General features: G+C 42.2%; 1 protein-coding gene across 1 annotated transcript in view; it reads right to left on the bottom strand.

Annotated features, from left to right (window-relative positions):
• Nucleotides 1-9,092, bottom strand: part of rasgrf1 (Ras protein specific guanine nucleotide releasing factor 1) — a 37,351-nt gene extending 28,259 nt beyond the window's left edge. Inside the window, exon 1 of the mRNA XM_062548255.1 lies at nucleotides 8,506-9,092. Coding sequence (XP_062404239.1) covers nucleotides 8,506-8,781 — 276 coding nt within the window. The 5' untranslated portion in view covers nucleotides 8,782-9,092. The remainder of the gene's footprint in view (nucleotides 1-8,505) is intronic.
• Nucleotides 9,093-20,000: the final 10,908 nt, after the last annotated feature.

The raw sequence follows: 20,000 nt of genomic DNA, 5'->3' as shown, positions 1-20,000 counted from the left end.
AGAGAGGGTGACAGAGGTCAGTTGATGCACGCTGAACTGAAAACACTAATGATTTCACTTTTCACAAAAATGGCACTGTCTGTCAACATGACACAAACCTGCCATTCAGTCTCCATACAGCATGAAGGTATGGAGTGAGTCAGGGTTCTGGCTTTCCTCAGTAATCCCTCTGGCCAAACAAGAGCACTCTCTCAGGTGCTTAAAGCCCAATCCTTTGGAACAGAGGGAAAGAGGGCTGTAAACCAACGGGGAGACTGATTTTATCCTGTTGCAGCCGATGGGACCTCCACTCTAGTCAAGTGGGACATCATGCACCTGACGTAGCCTACCCCACCCTCAATTTAATCGACTTATCCCTCCTCCCCCATTCACATTGGCTGACTGGCTGTTATACAGAGATGTAGGTTCCCTCTCTGCTCAGAGAATGAAAAGAGACCAAATGCTCAACACTCTTTTTCACCTCTCACTAAGACTCTGGTAAACAACGCTGAGATCTATTGGGACAAAATACACCCTTAATGTGTTTGCAATGTTGAACAAATCAAGTGTGCCGATAGTACAGACCAGTTAATGGTCTCATTGGGACTCGAGCCAAAGAGCAAGCAGGCTAAGGAATGCTAGCTGAAGTGGCTGCTCTCAAACTGAGTGGCCTCTTGGAAAACCGTCTGCTATGTCGGCCTGGTCAATAACGGAAGCAATGCGACCCTTCACTGCGTAGACAGAGCAAACACTGTTTAAACCCTGGTGAAGGTCACAGCATAAAGAGCAAGAAATATGTCTGGTGCATGAATGACACAGTCACAGAACTGTTACATAACTGTCATACCACATACTGTAGTGCCGTAACCGTCAGGTCCTTCACAACCAGTCACAAACTGTCAATAAATACCGGATTAATTGGCCAGAGGAACATACAGTATCCGAAGCTTTTGCTGATTTTTGCTGGTGCAGTGAAATAGATTATGACAATTCCACTAGCAAAAAATCCCAAATTCAGCTGGTTGCCTCATTGCTGTTTCAAGATATTGTCAATGTATCCCAGCAGTGTCACTCCAAACAGCAAGTGCACAGTTCTGGTATTTTAAATTCACTACAAGTCTGCAGTGATGTGAGCAAAGCAGACAGTTGTTTGATATCACACATAACAAAATATCATTAAGACCTTAGGGCCCTTTCCTTGTCTGCAAGGTTCCTGGCCCAAATTTGTGAAATCATGAAAGACAACCAGTTTATCTCAATATGTGGGAGACCGGTTTCAAACAATCTGTTACACAAAGAATTCATTGTTGTCATTCGTCTCGACAAAGCAAACTCAACCAAATGCTCCATGCTCCATAGCCTGACGTTGCCATTCTGGCTGGCTTCCAGGCTCCATGCGAACAGCAGCACTCTCTGCATGGCTATCCCTTTAGGCTAGTAGTCGCAGGCTGCACTGGGTTCAGTCAGTGGCAGGGCCACAGAGTGGGGGTCAGGCGATCCAGCCACTGACTGACACAGTTACCAAGATTATACTGTGGTGTAGACTAGAGGCTTGAGCCTCCTTCTCACACAAATCAAGGCCAATAAATACAGCAGATAGATAGATAGATAGATAGATAGATAGATAGATAGATAGATAGATAGATATAATAGATCAAAATAAATAAACAAACAAATAAATAATCTCCCAGTCCAGTCCAGTCCAGGGATCTGCAATGGCAGCAGCACTAGCAACTGAAAACACAACAGCCTAATCTCGGTGTTGCAGACCCTGGTCCCTTCGGCGCCCATCTTGGCACTCCTCCTCACCTCTCATGGCAGGGGCAGATATCCATCCACCTTTTTGTGTTCATTAGCCCATCACTCTCTCTGTGAAAAAAAACCTATTCATGCTCGCGGTGCTGCGTGTGTGTGTGTGTGTGTGTGTGTGTGTGGCGCCATTGCTTGTTTTTGTCTTCCTTTAAGAGGGAGTGCAGAATGGCTCATTTCAGAGGCCTATTTAACACACTTAGTGTGTGTGTGTGTGTGTGTGTGTGTGTGGTGGTGATGGTGGTGATGATGGTGGTGGTGGTGGTGGTGGTGGTGGTGGGGGTGACCTGTCTCTTGGTTTATGCAGGCTGCTGAGTCATGCCTCAAACACTTTTCTATTGATTCATTTATTTCTTCATGGCCACAAATGAAAGGCCACAAGGCCCAACGAGCTGCTCGGTGCCAGAGAGGAGGGGCCTTTGATGCTGAGCTGTTGATCCAGCTGATTTAAAATCACCCCTCATTACTTTCACCAGCTATTCATTACTTTAGTGCCATGGCACAAAAGTGGTCAAATATCACAATTAGATGATGGATACTGCCACACATAGACAAGAAGGGGGAAATAAAACAAAGAAAACAAAGTAGCAGTTCCTGTAACACCTCTAAATGACCATATATGGAAACAACTGTACAGTAAGCACACAGACTCCTTCCAACAAAACAGAATAAGGAAATTAATGGTGATTTGAAGTCAACACATGTAAACTCAGTCAAGTGAACTGCTTGTTAAAGAGAAGAAATCAGACTGCTGTTTCGGTGTCCAGCTGGTCCTATCACACAGTGATGCCTAAATTACATTCTCCTCTCTTCGTTATTTGAGCTATGAATTTCTGGGAATATTGGCTTCCATCCTACTTGAAAGGCATTCATTCAGTATGTCTAGGCAAGGACCAGTATCAAGACCTCACCACAGGTGTACCTCAGGGATCAGTACTTGGGCTCCTATTGTTCTCCATTTACACTAATTCTTTAGGTGAGATCCTATGCATGTGCCTATCACTATAATGCAGATGATAGTGAACTTTCCCACCTGACGACTCTACTATTTCTGCTCGGATTTCCACATGCTTCAGGGATATTTCAGTCTGAATGAAAGATCCACCACAATCTCTCCAAAACTCTTGTATTCTCTGCAAATGCAGCTATTCCCCAACATCCAGCTTGGCTCATCTTCACTGACCCCAAAATGCGACTTTTTGTGAAAGCCAAAGTGGACTATTGCAATTCATTGTTAGCTGGCTTACTTGCTTGTGTAGGGAGACCATTACAGATTATCAAAAATTCACAATTCACTCGGTACTGTACATCTGGTCTTTAATCAGCCAAAGAGGACACATGTAACTCCTTGTTAGATACTCTTGATCGGCTCCTATAGCAGCAAAAATTAAATCCAAATCCCTCACTAGCCTATAGAACACTAGCCTCGAGACCAGACTCTCTGAATTTGCAGAGACTAGCCTAGATCCATTGGCAAACATTTATTTCTTGATTGGTCTGTACACTTGTCTGAAGTTTGAAATCATTGGAGTTCAATCACTAACGTTTGGCAATGACGTATGGGACACAACAATAACGATGGGCTTGCATTTTAAATGTAATCGCTCTCAGGAATGCCCTCTGTTCGCTGGTTGGTCGGAGGTGCTGTTGCCGGAGTAAACAAGGGCGGATCAAGCTATTCCAGACAGAGTACTGTAGGGAAAAGAAATTGAGCGGAAGTAGAGTATACTATGTAGACAATAGAACACTTACTGGATTGCTAAATGGTGTTTTAAGCCCCCAACATCTTCTTCCAGGCAGCACTGCCACCGTTGACTTAAGGGCACTTAACCCTAACCCTAACCCATGCCTAACACCTTCCAGGCAGCTCTGCCTTGAAGACAACATTAGGAGGGTTAAAACACCAAGAAACTACTCATGATTTTAGTAAAAACTGTTCATTTTAATGTTAATGCAATGTTTATTGATGTCACTGTGGATAGTGTCTCAACTCTGAAATAGCACTTGCTCAGATCTGCACAAAAATCAGGCCCAGGTTAACCTGCCTCCTCCACTGCAAATGATTTCCAAAAGGTCTTTTCCCCTTAACTTTACTTCATTAAGACTCCTTGGATCTTGGGCACACACGTGTATTCTGTATCCTCACATTTTCTAGACTGGATAAACCCAGCCCGATCTGACGGCGATGGGATTTCTCCCTGCAGCTCAGGCTGGAAACCTGCACATTTATCTCTCCTATTTCCTGTCCACCTTTGCTAGAACCAATCACAAACTAGCTTATACATCAGGCGCTCGTTGGTCTGATTGGTTGAAGGACTATCCAAATACATACAGAGTCATTTGAAGATGCCCATTGATCATGCCTCTTGTGCAGTAGAAATACAACGCAGACTCCCCAGACTAATGTTCAATATTAAAAGATTGAGCGTTGTCTGGTGATAGCCAGATTACCCATTTTCACCTTTTCCCCTATAGAAACAATTCCTCACATAAAATAAAATTGCTGACTGTTCACCTGTCTACACCCGTGTCTAAGTGCTGTTGGCTCACTAAAGGGCTCTCTGAGAGAAGATAAAAATAACTACGCCAAAACGCATTAAGGCACAACTCCCCTCACTCCTCTCCCCCCTAAAAAAACACACAAAAAAACAAGTACCATCTCTCCACAGAGTGGCGACTATCTCGCTATAATTGGACCCTGACCCCGCCAAGGTACTGTGCATGGGAAACAAATTTAGCCCAAATAGTGATCACGCCTAATGAGAGAGGCGCGACGCACCGCTACTCTCCAGCCCGCCACACACACACACACACACACACACACACACCATGCACAGTGCGTTTTTCACATGCAAATAAGGGTTGCCATAGGAACTGTGGGCTCAAATGCAGTTCTATTAAAAAAAGGAATAAACAAATGGTACACGGAACGATTGCTCCAGGAACATTACTGTGATAAAAGGGTGTATCTGGGAAAAAATAACAGACACTCAAGCACAGACGCATAGAGCACAGGAAAGTTTTCCAAAGTCCATGACTGCATTCCAAGGTGGTCAGGTACTGTAAATAACAATCAGGTAGCATTGGAAAAATGTTACTAAAGGACTTTTGACTTTTGATTTTGAACAGATATTTTCACAGTCAGAGCAACAGAACATAAACAGCACATTTACTGGTGTGTTTGACATAAATGATATTGTGTAAAACAAGCTAAAGCGTTATGAATTCATCCAGACGGCATTGTACATTGGAGCACATTAAACAGCCTGCAATGAAGGCAGCCTAGATAACACTGCCAATACATGGAGGCCAAATTCAAATGTGATCTGAGCACAGCCAATATATGTGTGGGACTGTGGGTGCATGTGTAGGGTGTATTGTGATGTGTGTATGTGTATACAGTACTGTATATGTGCGTGTGTTCACATGAGCATGGTTAATTGGCTGAGAAATAATCCCATTTGTCAAAATAGTGGACAAGTTCCTCTCCCCAGCTCCCCAGTTGCTTATCAGTAGGGTAAATCATCGCTGTGGCACATGGCTAGTAGGGGTTGTTATGAGACTGGCTGCTTCCCTTGTGTTGGTGCTAGATTCCAAATCCCAAGACAGCTTTGTCAATGAGCTAGCCCAAGGGAAGTGTCCAGGCGAAAAAACAGACAACACTGTCAAAACCAGACAAAACTAAACGCTCTTGTCTTTTGAGAGGACTCCCTTTCATTCTCACTGCATCTAGTCGCCAAGTCACTTGAGAGAATGACTGAAGGACTACACTGTGGTCAACATAAGGCTATGAGACAGAGACAATATCTCTGGAGGTATTAGCCATGGACAAACCAGACCTACAGGGTTTGGCTCGACACCTTGTGGTCTCAGTCGACCAGCAGTTCTGTCCAGTGTCCACAGAGTCAATACCTGCGAAACCTGATTACTGATTCCCCTTTCCACAGCACTATGTCAGGCAAGGACGAGGGTTACACAAGTGTGCATGACTATGCATGCACAAACACAGACACACGTATTAAGTGGTACAAGATATACGGCCATACATTGCATAACTTCTTTTTGCAAAACATTGTGGATACATTGATGCAACATTGATATTTTTACTACAATATCACATTCTACAATTCATATTCTAAATGGACTCATCAGACAATTTGCTTACATCGTATATTTTTGTACTATGTATGGTGGTGTTGATCATAGTCCTCTGCACTGTCAAATTGTTTTTATGTATTTAAGAGAAAACTCCATGCACTTTGTACACAGTTTAAATTATGTTATGAAATGCAATAAATAAATATATAATCTAGCTTCCCCCCTTTTCTTCTTTCTCATTTACACAGATATAGTGATTTATCGTAAATCAATATTTTACAATCTATCAAGTATTGCAGAATCATTATATTGTGATATTATTGATATCATGGGCAAAACATATTGTGACAATATTGATTCCTGAGATACTGTCATTCCCACACACAAACACACACATACACACACACACACACACACACACTGTCTGCACTGGCCTGCTGACACTGAAATGGCTGAGCTCTTAACAAAAAGACTTCATTCTCTGACCACTTAGCTAAGAATTCCACTAATTAACACACCATTATATCAAGTCAATCCATCCAATGCAATAAATTACAAGCTAAATGATAAACATCTAAGAGTGTGGACAACTTGAAGGAGGCAAAAGTTATGATCAAGTATCAGAATGTACATCAGCAGTTTTTCTAAAACACTAAACATGCTCCAGTGACTAAAACTAACTTCTAATTCAGTGACCAGAACTACAGTAATAGTGCGAGCAAAAAAAATGTGCAATGTATCAACTGCCAAATGCAACAATTTCAACATCCTTTAAATTCTTAAAAAGAAAAAAACAAAAGAATAACTGAGATGTGGAGAATCAGTACAACACTAAAACATCTACAACATCCATCTGCAATATTACCACCAAATTATGGACAGAACTGCCCAGTCCAGGACACCGTGGTGCATAGTGCTTTGTCAGCACAAGGGCAGCTGCTCACAGAGAGGGCCTGGGCCCGAGCTGGATCTCAGCCTTATAGACATGGCTAGAGCACAGAGAACACAGCCCAGGGAAAGGAACATAACAGCAGAGTGTTGGAGCCCAAACCCAACCTTTAGTGTTTCATTGCACAATGGCAAAACAGGAAGTGGTCTGATCTCAGGGCTTTCACGAAAAAGCAGATACAAGAGTCGTCTTCAAAATGAAGAACCTTGGTTACTGTGTTCATAAAACCATATAATGTTCATGAGGTATATTGTTGCATTAGTTTCACTATCTTACAGTATTTAAAGTTTTATTTATAATGTTTTCTTGATTAGCCCACAGACATGCAAACAATAATTTTGCTTTCAGACCTAAACATTGGTGAACACAGAAACAATGAGCATCTCGGCATCTCAATCCTAATGCTACCATTTATGTTGAAATGATGAATGACAGTCTATTTGATAACTTGTAAATGTATTATCCTAAACACGACAAGGCCAACTTGTTTGTACTGATTGTTTGCATAAACATTCAGTTTTTCAGCAATTCTCTTGATCTACTGTATAATGCTCTTCTGAGAGGGGGTCCTAACTCCATGTGTAGCCTAGGCCAAAAAGCATGCATGCATGGCTTACAAACTTTAACTCTGATAGTTTACAAGCGATGAAATGACGAAAACTGTCCTCGAAACAGCAATGTTAAGGAGCACACACATGACCAAATTCCTCTAAATTAATGTGGAAGTGAATACAGTCTTTATATACGTGATAGCCATTATTAACTTTTGCTATGAAAACATTACAGGTTAAAAGTCTACGAGTTATTAAACACTAGCGGACGCAGTTGCCAAGGAAGGATGCTATTAATATCAGCGCGGGAATGAAATCAATACGTCAAACAGACGGTGATTTTTCGGCACTTTCCCACTTGGGGGCGACTCTGAGATTGAGAAAGTGCTTTCTCTAGCGTAATTTTCCCTCATAACGAAAACGAGGAAGAAAACAACCTGATAGGACACTAAGAAAAACATTAATGAGACAACATAATTTTACAACAACACAAATATATTTCAAATCAATCAAATAATTCCCAGTTGTCCCAATACAGATGATCAAAACTGAATTAAAAAGTCATGTGAGTTCAAATACCCAAATACCCAAACTATATTTAATATCAATAATGCCATTGATGGCTCCTGGCACGTCCAGCTAACAGGATTATTTGAGTGAGTCCAAATTCAATTAAGTATGGATAATGAATTCAATTAATCCGTTGTTCCCATTACATAACATCGCGCAGTGGGTAAACTGGTCTAACTGGGACGTTACACTGTATGTTATTACACTATATGGTATTTATATCCAGAGCAATCGCTTAGAAATACTGTGTTTATTCTTTTAAGACAGGTAAATGGTTAGGAAAGACTTAAGACACTGTTGAACCCACCCCCCTCCCCAAAATCTTCAACGGTGTGCACTGACGAAACTGTTGGCTTGCTCTCTGTCTGAACTGCATGAGCTTTTTAAATGCAGGCAACGCATTTAGACCAAAGCCTGGTTGAATAATAGTAGCAAATGTCATATTTCTGAATTTGCCTCCGGAAAACACACTATTTCTACAATGTCTTCTTCGTGGGGGTGACACAACGTGTTCATAAACAGAAACTTGTCATTTTGCACGCCTCTTACCTGTTTTTCTAAGCACTCCTTGGCTGACTGAGAAGGTTTTGGCGACGGCGACCTGTCACAGACGCAACCCTCCAACAGGTATAATCCCGAAGGTCGAGAGCTGGACTCGCTCTCGAAATAAAATAGCATATTCTGCAGTAATGCAAACCATTTGGTATGCCATTTTGTGTTATCTGAGCTCTTTTTGCTCAAGCAGCCCCGTCGCGTTCCATCTTTCTTTGCCAAGAGACCCAGGTAGGTGACATGGCCATCATTAAGTCGTATTCCCTTCTGCATTTTTGTTTGCAAGATGCTTGTTAGGGGAGAAAGCTTGTTGATCCTTACATCTTCTTACAGAGAGATACCCACACAGACGTGCACTTTCCTGATTAGTAGCAAACTAAAGCACGTTCTGCCCATCCGCAGCAATCACCGTGTTGGCGTGGAGTGAAGAAAAAGGCAGGAAACGAAGAATGTTTAAGTCTTTCATCCTAAATGTAACGAATACTCAGTTGAGTCTGAAGCCGTGTTTTTTTCTGAAATCCAGACGATATCTACTAAATCTGAGAGAGACCAGGAGGGCAGAGAGGATAACAGCACGCGAATGACTGTCGGTCGTGTTCTCACGTGAAATCCTTCAGCTAACAGTGCGCGCGGTGCGGAGAAGGCTGTAGGGTCACGTGAGTCGTTTCCTAGCGGCTGTATTTCAGAACCTTGGACAGAGAATCAACTAAAAGCATGGAAAAGACAGGACACAAATGCAGCATTCCCAGCGTAACTATGTCTGCAAGATGTTTCAGTGAGTGCTGTGGTTTACAAGGCAGCACTGCTAATGCGCAAACATACTGCGCAGTGGTGCGGTGTAATTCAGGGTCGCCTATTTGTTTTACTTCACTGTTCATTTTGTTCACTGGTTCGGTTCCTCAACATTTGTGTCCAGTCTAATGTCATAACAATGGCGCTTTGAACTTTTGCACCCCCACTGCTGTGTTCGAATCGTCTTCGTTAACAGTTGGTTTCTTTCTTTCGATTAGATTTCGTATTGGAGAAAAGTGCTACAGCTAAGATGGAAATGACTACAATGTCTAAATACTACAAAATACAAGTAGGCCGGGCTACCTACTGTAACGAATGCTCTATTCGTGAAATATTGCTTTGCTTAAAGGCATTCCTCGGCTGTGGTTTTCGCCGGATCATAAATTTGCACTCAATTGATTGCGTCGATTATTATGTCAATAACAGGTAAATCTTGAGCCGCTCGACCTCTGATCCGATTACCAATAGTATTGAACATGCAATCACAGGTTGGCTTCAACCAGTCTCTTCACAATAATAAAGTATCCCGTTCGGCCCCTGCCAATGTGATGACTTTCGTAGCTCACCTACCGAACATTTTTCCGCAGTAAATTAGGCTTAATTGACAGAAAACAGATGTCTAGAAATAGAATGCTGTCCCAAGAATGTCCTCGGGGACAGCGGGTGAGATCTAGCCATCCCGAGAAAACTGTCCGACTTTTCGTCAGACCATTACATTTTACCAACAGCAGAGGGTTTTTTTTCTAATAATAGAGGTGTTCATCTTTCTGTGTTTGTTTTCTTTCTTTCTTTCTCTCTTGTTGTTTGTCAAAGTAAAATGGCTCTCTACATAAGAACGAATCTGTATCTCGTACGCACCTAACACAGATTGTTCACTTGTAACATTTAGCCAAAAAGTTTGGCCACAGCAACACAATGAAACTGAACACATAGTGCATACTGTATATTGCAAAGATACCGACTTAACTTCCCCCTTACTTTGTATTGATAGTGTAAGATTTACTACACAGGGAATATTAGAGATTGATGATAGTGGCACTCCCTTCACTGCAGATCAAAGTGTTCATTCTGGCCATCTGAAAAGAAAATCCATTCTCTCCACTTCAGATGCCAAGCATGCAATGAGCTGCATGCCTTTACTTGAAATCTTGCTGTCTCTAAGATGCCAGCCTTAGTGGAGCCATTGAACATTGCCCCATACAAGTCAGCCACCGTGGTGTTTTCAGAGGGAAGAAGGGATGACTTAGCCTCCTCCACTGGATGGGTTGGTTGGTCTGTCCAAGTTGAGGACAAGTTATAGCCACAGAACCCCCCCCCCCCCCAACAAAGTCCACACACACACACACACACACACACACACACACACACACACACACACACACACACACACACTCACACACACACACACACACACACACACACACACACACACACACACACACACACACACACACACACACACACACACACACAACTTTGTAACAAAATATACTTTAGGGTCTGATTCCTGATGGTGTTGTTAATTGAATTTTATAGACACAGTGGTGGCAGTAAAAAAAAATCCTTTATTGGACGTTTGGCACTTTAACAAGCTGTAGGCTACTTATTGGTTGATATTTTGTATCCATAAAACAACTGTTTGTCCACAACTCCAAAAATACACAGCACATAATAGCCATCTGAATGTATCAGTCTATTAATTAATTCATTAATTGATTGATTTTGTCTCGTTGATGGGTTTATTGACTGCTGGAGAATGCCAAACTTGTATACTTCTTCATTCCTGTCATTTCCTTCACTTTATTGATTTGATCAGCACAGCAGGGAAGTGCTCCAGCATGGTTAGTAGAGAAGTATAAAGGAGTGTATACCTCAAGGGCACGTTCACTGCCCCCACTCCAAGAACTTTGGCCCTGCACCATGGACACTCACTGAGACACCTTCATGACAAGGTCTTCCTTTGTGAAACTGCTCTTTCTCTGTGAGTCTGTCGTGTCCTGATTCAATCCTATACGTCCTTATACCGATCATTGCAGTCACAGATTCAGCCACACACAGTACAGCTTCTGTTGTGATAAATACTTAAACAATATACCTTCTAAATAAAAGTACTGTATGGCCAACATAAATAATTAAAACATATTTTACCAGATAAAATAATAGCTACTTCTATTGTTTCCAACAATTATTAGAATCCCTTGTGTATGACAATATTTGAATTGAATCAATTTAATAAGAGTTTGTGAGAGGATTCAGTCATTTACCGAGAGGAGAACAGTGACAACTCCGAAATCTTCAATGCTAAAACACTGTTTCACAGCTTCTCCTGCTGATTTTTAGTTCTAGTGGTTGACAAAATGCATCCTTTACGGAAAGCACGCTCTCTCTCGTCACCCCATCTTCAAGTCCATCACAAGCTACTCCCACAGCCTGTTGCGTTATTTTATTGTTGAGGACCTGGCCCCTATGTTGGATTGGAAATGTAAAGGTCACTAGACATTGGATCTAATTCAACCTCATTTCATTGCGCCATAAAAAGACCCAGCCTGCCCTGCTCCCCGACGCTGCAGATAGGCTCTAGTCCAAGTGGTTCTTTATATATCCTTTTGTGCTCCACAGTGTCTTGCCCACATTTCATGGCTCATCATTTTCATCATAATCAATTGAGGAACCAATTATCTGTGCTCGTTTCAGGCGGTGACGTTGCTCTGTGTGCTGGGCGCCACCCGTCTTTGTCTCAGTGATTATAGCTTAGCAATAAAACATGTTCTAGCACACAGGCAATATGCCTCTCTGAGCGCCCAATTTGTTTAAAAGGCACCGACCCTTAATCTGGTGCTGTCAGTTGGCTGGCTACTTCTCCGAGGAGATTTATTTATTACTTTAGCCTTGTTGTTATCTGCTCTCTCAGATCCATTCTATCATAAATCCCCCAACCCCTCTCCCTCTGCCTCTCTCTTTCTCTGTCTGTCTGTCTGTCTGTCTACGAAGGCAATTTAAACACAGACTAGCTTTTCTATTTTCATTTCAATTGGCTAATTTTAGGGGTTAACAGCGTCCACAGTCCATTCTAATTTACTGGTTACGTAAACTCGTAAACTTGGGGTGAGTCCAGAAATCTGGGCAATATGTCTCCTGTTGCTATGTAAAAAATGATCCAATTTTGTTTGGATAGCACTCCATCACAAGCTGGTGTCCATGTCCTGGTTTGAATACATTTGCATAGATGCACATGAGAGAGGCCAGATAACACTGGGTGCATTGTTGATCATCTCTGGCAATGCCAGGCTCAGCCCCAGGTGAAAACCTGCTCAAAAAAGTGACAAGAAGTGTGTGTGTGTGTGTGTGTGTGTGTGTGTGTGTGTGTGTGTGTGTGTGTGTGCGTGCATATAATCATGTACATGTATGTTTGACATAAGGGTCATCTCTGTTCATCGCTCATTCCCGAGCAGATTTATGCAGGAAATAAAGGCAAGTGTTTGTTTGAGGCAATCTGAATCAGCATTCCTCCGGTAGCTACGGCAACTGCTGCCAGAGTTCCAGTTGGGCTGACAGTGCTGCGGCACACAGGCAGAAGAATGGCTTGGCAACTCTGCTGGAGAGACACCCCTCCTCCTCCTCCTCCTCCTCCTCCTCCTCCTCCTCCTCTTCCCGCACCGCCACCGTCCTCGTCACCTTCCCCCTGTTGCCCCCCCCCCACACATCCTCCTCCTTCGGCCCCCACAGCGTACTTCCTATGTACGCCAGAAGGCACGTGTACGTCTCACAAAAGCCCAACCTTCAGACTCCGCCGTCTAAGCTGCTCGCGATTCACATTCTCCTCCTCCACTTCCTCCACCCCCTCTTCCTCTCTCTGTGTTACTTGAATGACACGGAAGCGACGTCCTTGTCCACTATGTCCAACACAAACACAATAAATATGTTTTGCGCTGCAGGACAGGTGAGTTAAGGCACTGGCAGGGATGTTTAGCAGTACATTCAGATTGTTCAAATGTGTTTTATTTTCTAGACAAAATCATTTAAACTCACATGCTTGTGTGTGCATGGTACACACACACACACACACACACACACACTCAACTACACAACACATTATCTTTATTATTGTTCATAGTGCTTATTACTTACTTCTCACTGTTGTTTTTATCTAACGATTCAGAAATTGCTTAGTTTGGACATGTGTAGCTTACTATAATATACAACTACCTCTCTGTTCATCTAATCGTACCAAAGCTGACCCTTCAGCCCCTTCATCCCATAGTGCCCCCCCCCCCCCCCCTCGTGCCTTGTGAGTGTTTGAGAGCGGTCTACCCCTAATTACATGATCCACTAGGCCTCTAATTCAGCATGCCCCACTCAGACGACATTTACTAATTGCTCGCTCCTTTATTTAGAAGCAGCTCCCTCTCTCTCCCCTTCGCTTTCATCTGGCCCTTCCTGGTCCTCTCATTGTCTGTTTCATGCGTGTGTCTGTGTGTGTGTGTGTGTGTGTGTGTGTGTGTGTGTGTGTGTGTGTGTGTGTGTGTGTGTGTGTGTGTGTGCATGCAGCCCTCTGACGATGGCTACCATGGATCCTACCACAGAGGCGCAGAAAAATGTACACACACACACACACACACACACACACACACACACACACACAACCCCAGTGCTGCCGGGCAGGAAGGTGACAGCAGATAGAGCGCCATATTGCACAACATGTTGGGATTAAGGAAAAACATGTCGCACTAACAGCAGTCTGAATGGAAAGGGAAACAAATGTGTACAGAGACTGACACATATATTTTGAGATGATGTAAGAAGGGAGAAGGCCATTCTAGAGGCCTTTAATAAAAATGACATCTCATGGGGAATGAGCTACTTTTCTTAGGGAGCTGTTATGGTACTACTGATGACTGTGGGTCTACAGCAAGATGAGCTAATTTCTCTAATATGAAATACAGTATTCTTTTTTAACATTTTAAGCGAAATCAGTGTATCATTTCAGAGAGAAAACAGCATTATGCAATAGCCTATAATGTAGTTTACAGTAGGCACACTAGGGGTTTTATATATCAGATAACGTTAAGCTTGGTTACACTCATAGTTACGAAAGGTCAAGTGATGCAATTTCAAGGATTTATAAAAGGAAACCTCAAACCTTTCTCCCAAAAAAGGGTAGCCATGGGGTCATCTATAAGAATCTGTCTGGCACTTTGAAACCTGGAATAATTCATGACGACGGCAGGAGCCGCTATAGTGGTGGCTGCACTTTACACACCCCCTGAATTTCAGAAATAGCTTTTATGCACCTCTAAATTGAGCCTGTGTGCGTCTAAATTACATTTATTCACCTCTAAACAACCTACCATTTTTGAGGTTAATTTGGTGGACGGTAGATTCATGCCACTGACTCAACAAGGCGTAGCGTTGACATTAATAATGTACTGTAGGTTAGCCCGTTTAGACACAAAGTCACCTATACTGTAAGTCACCTCTACAGTACCTTTCCCCCTTAACCTGTGTTACTTACAAATCAAATTCAGGATGTAACTGGATAACTGGTTTCTATTTCACAAAAGCTCCCTTTGTCATCTAGTTAATAATAACCAAGCAGGGGAAACTTTTCTGAAGTGTTGTGTGATTTGTCATAATTAGTTTAATTTGTAATAATTAGTTTTATAAATAAAATACAATCTTGGGTACAAAGTCATCACAGCTAATTGTGGATGATGCTACATGGGTTCTCATCCCTGGCATAATAGAGTCCTAAGAAATAACTGAGCAGGTTTATTCTGACAGTGAGGCTATGATTGAAGCCCCTTGCCCTTCTCGAGATGCTACTGGCACATAGGCATGTACAGTATTAGATCAATTAACTTCATATTGTAATTCATAATAGCTGTCTGTAAGATTTCATATTTCTTACTCTTTATGGTGATCAGGCCATTCTTTCATGCTAACTTAAAACATTTTGCTCTTTCTTTATTGTGATTTAAAAACCATATATATTCCTTCTAGAGTCATTTTAAGATTGTTTAAAAGGGGAAGTGGATGTTGTATAAAGTAGCAGAAATAGGGTGACCAGACTTTGAAAAGGAGGACAAGTTGTGCTTAAAAGTGAGGACAAATTGGCCACAATTCCAGTGTGTTGCGGCCGGTGGGTCATTCAGTGCTCATGTTAATAGGTTAGAGCAACAGCCACACTGCCATCATCATAGCAGTTCATCAGATGTGGCTCAAACCACGCAACCGCGATCCAGCTAGAGCACATAAGGGACGCCTATGTTTTCCGCTTGTCGTGAGTGGTTCTGTGCAGAAACACGTTGAAATACCCACACTCTGAAAAGAAAGACTAGTTGAGCGGACGAAAATGAGGACAAATTGACCAAAATGAGGACACCCTCCCAATCAAGTTCCACGGCCGAAATTCAACCATGTTTAACTCTGACCATGGTGCGTTGTAAATCATAGCTGTTTAGCAATATGAGGCCAGTAGCAAGCACAACACAAATCTTTGTCCTGTTCACTCAAACCAGCACAACCTGGCAGTGACTGCAGTGTATGCCGTCACGCTGTCTCCTATCTGTAAGCCTGTGAGACCACAGAGAATGCATTGGGTTTTTTATTCATCATCGATCTCTACTTTTAAACCTTGTTTGCTGAGGAGAACTTGTATTTTTGCTACTTACAAGCATTGTTTGCAGTGGAGTAGGCCCTACTCGTATCATTGTATATATAGTAAATGCTTAATTAATAATTTACTAAATTATTAAGTTATTACTAAATGGTTATTAGAAATGTACAGTATTTGCCATTTGATAACAAACGTACAACTTACTTAAATTCTTAATAACATTTACAAGTCATTGCTATTCTTGGATGTTTATTGGCTATTAGATAATATTAGCAGATTGCCACAAAGTTTGCATGACACTAAACACAAAGACACAAGACTGTGATTGTTTAATTAATGTATAACACACATGTTTATTAACAGTATGTCAAATAGCCAGTAAAGATGTTGCTGTAATTGGTGACACTGACATGCACAACATAATGTAAATTTGATGAACTGGGCAAAACATTCAGCTAATTTAATACCACACATCTCCCCGGCACCCTTATGAATGTATGGTTATTTATTTAGAAAAATAATAATAGCCTAAACAGCATGTCATGTAGTAAGATTATCCTTAGTTGTATCTAACTTAAACTTACATTTACATTCATTTATTTGGCAGGTGCTTATATCCAAAGTAACTTATAGCAACTTACTGTATGATATTGAGTTGTTCAGTCTATTGAGTTGTTTTGCCACCAATTCAAAGTGAGAACTCTACTCCTAAATCACTTTTGGATTAACTAACTTGGGTTCGGCAGATGCTTTAATCAGAAGCAATTTAACAAGTTAACCATTGGAGTGGGTGACCACGCAGGCTACCAAACATGAACCTCTAGTCTCTTCCTTTTTTTGAAATGGCAAAACATGGAGATAAAAAAAGTAATCTTGCTTAACATAGTACACATAAGTGACACCTTTAACTATAGGCCCTTTGGAAATCAGCTCATCTTTCCACTTACCTTTTCACAGTAACAGTCATTTTGAATGGGGTGCCTGAACTTCTGCATCTACAGTATGAAAGACGTAACATTATAATTTAGTAACAGGGTAACAAATCAAAAGCAAATGGATATTAATGACACATATCTTTAGAATCATATAAAAATGTGGGTGAAGATTCTGCATTTGAAGTGGATGGTAACCAATAACAAAAAACATTAGCCATCACTAATGCAGATTATTTGTGACGGGTGGCCAGTCGCAGATCAAACAAGTCATGAGCCATATACAGTAGGCTAATATACTGTACATTCATCTATGCATCCACATACAGACCTGGGCAACCCACTCCTGGTGGGGGTGGTGGTGGTGATGGTGGTAGTGTTGGTGGGTCTGGCCATAGTTACAGACCAGCACTGCTGGCATCTCTGGAGTTGGCATGTCTTTCTCATGGCCAGTGGCAGGGATTGCAGCTCCGTCTCCACAGATCCTGATTCTGTTCAGTCAGCTGCCATTAACTGGCCTGCCAGTCATGCCACCCTTGTGAGGGGGACTTGCATTCAGACTCAGTGAGGGCTGCGCTCATGTTGACTTTTACATTTGCTTGTTGTCATCGAGCAGAGCTTCCTCTTGCATCCACTGGCATCCACATCTTGATTGATGCCTGTTATTGTGGCTTGGTTTTATGTATACTACAGTCATTGAGTTGAGCGGATATTTATTATAATAATATAATAAATTAAAACATTGTTATTGTTAAATGATAAAATAAAACTGAATAATACACTTTAAGCAGCCATTGTCTTATTACCATAACCATAAATGGCGGACAAGCTAAAACCAGAAAATGTCATTATTCACAGTTATTGAAGAATCCAGTCAAGTGCTGCAAACTGAAACACAGCTGTTCAGGATTTATAACCAAACCAACCCACTTCACTATAGAGACAGAGTCACGTCTGATCAGCAAAGCATTCTGCAAACTTTAATGGTACTCTATTGAGCCTTTTCACTAAAGGAAACAGAGTGTTACTCTACAAAGAACCATTCTTCGTGGACTGGTACATGGTAACTGTACTGTCCACACTCAGAAAGGTGTGTGTGTGTGTGTGTGTGTGTGTGTGTGTGTGTGTGTGAGTGAGAGAGAGAGACAGAGAGAGAGAGTGAGAGAGAGCGAGAGAGATCTCAGAAGAAACACAGTGGTTGTGTAAATAAGGAACAATGAGGCCTCTTAAGAGTGTATAGAGGCTGAACTCGATGCGGAAGTGCAGGCCTCTGCACACTAGCCTGGGCTGGACAATGTGTCTGCCTGAGCGAGCCCTAGCCAGCCAGAGAGCACTCAAGCAGACCCCAGTCAAACAACCCCCCCCCCCCCCCCCCACACACACACACACACACACACACATACTGTACCCACACACACCCGCACAAACGGACACATACCTACATTCACCAGTCAGATAGGGGATGTGACATGCCATCACAGCGCCACCAGGAGGCCAGTGAGGAGAAAGGGAGGCTGAATTAAATTGTCCCAGGGAGCTTCAGTATTGTTTCTTGCTAGCAAACCCCTCAAAGAGCGGAATTGCACAAGAATTTAACAATTAATACGTACAAAAATATATAAATATATACGTAAATCCAGTGCAAAAGCTTTTTTGGTTCCTCACAATCTCTCTCCTTTGTGTGTGTGTGTGTGTGTGTGTGTGTGTGTGTGTGCGCGCGCGCATCTCTTCTAGTCAGTGTGTGCCCATGGAACAGCGGATGCGGTCAGAAAATGGATGTACTATTTTAAGAGGCAAGTATGAATTATAGAGCAAAAGTTCTTTGCTATGTTCACTTCCATTGGCTTTTCAATGTAAGAGCACAGAGGGGCTTATATGGATATGAAGAGTGAGTAATGACTGTGTCCTGCTCGCTCGCTCGCTGCATTGTCTGGGAGGACTGGCAGGAGAGGAGGAAGAGAAGAGGGGGGAAAAACACATCTCTCCTGGCCCGGGGCCCAGGGCTGTGTGCTGTGTGCTGGGCGGCGGGTACTGCCTGCAGGGTTGCCACCTGGCCTGGGTCTCTTTCAATCAGCCCAGTGTTGTTCAGAGTGTTTGAGTAGCGGCCGCATAATTGAATTTCTCACTTATAGCACTGTAGCAGTTATACCTTGCAGGATGAGGGTTTTTTTTTTTTGTTTGTTTGTTTTTTTTCTGCCTCACATCACATCAACAGTGACCGCAGAACTCACAAGAGCGGACGTTGTGCTGCTTTAATTCAAACGGAAAGATATACATTCTTGTCTACTTTAAGTGAATGACTGTGTTCAAGTGAGAAAACTGGTGCGCATATTTATGAAAATGAACAAAGACCATATTTAGATATAACACTGTTGCTCTATCCACCTGCTCACATGTATCTATGAGGGTAGCTTGCAAATGTGGTGTTTGGTTTTCTATTTACCATTGATGTTGCTTGTCAAAACAAATCCAAAGGCTGCCCATGCAGTGTACAACCAACATAGAGCTTTATACAAGCACACAATGCTAACCATTTGCACAACTACAGGCTTTTCAATCTATCCTCTCATTGGGCTTTCATGCTGCCGCCCCACTAGACCAAAAAAATAAATAAAAAAGCTGTGCATTATTTGTGATGGCACAACACGCAGTGGGGAAGAAACCCCATCAAAGTGATGTCCCAGACATATGTGCAGCAGGCTTCTACTGCCGAGCGTGTTTGCTGTCTTGAAGGACTGTCATTGTGTCTTTTGGCTGATGTCTCATTTTGTGCGAGTGGTTTGGATTTCCAGGGTTTGAATTTCCAAACGGCTTGTTTTTTTTTCCCTCCTGGCATGAGGCGGTGAAGAAACAGACGGAAAAGCATTTGTTTGGAAGCGAGCTCGTGATCAAGCGATGCTGCAGGATTGAAGCTAGAAGTCCAAACAGTTTCGCTGTACAAATGCAGGCATACATTATGGCAGGCAACATTATGTAAATGCTGATTGTGTGACAAAGCTGGTTATAAAATAAGATTTTGTGAAACACCAATATACTGTAGTGCATTGAGTTACTGAAAATGAATTAAATCTGAAAAACCTATAACGGCAATATTGAATAAAACAATACAATTCATAGACATTACCAAATATGTTGTGTTTACATTTTTGCTC

This window comes from Sardina pilchardus, chromosome 10 (genome assembly GCF_963854185.1).
Source record: "Sardina pilchardus chromosome 10, fSarPil1.1, whole genome shotgun sequence".
In the NCBI taxonomy this organism is placed as follows: domain Eukaryota; kingdom Metazoa; phylum Chordata; class Actinopteri; order Clupeiformes; family Clupeidae; genus Sardina; species Sardina pilchardus.
The sequence above is the reverse complement of the archived record's forward strand: the minus strand, read 5'-3'. Positions and strand labels throughout refer to the sequence as shown.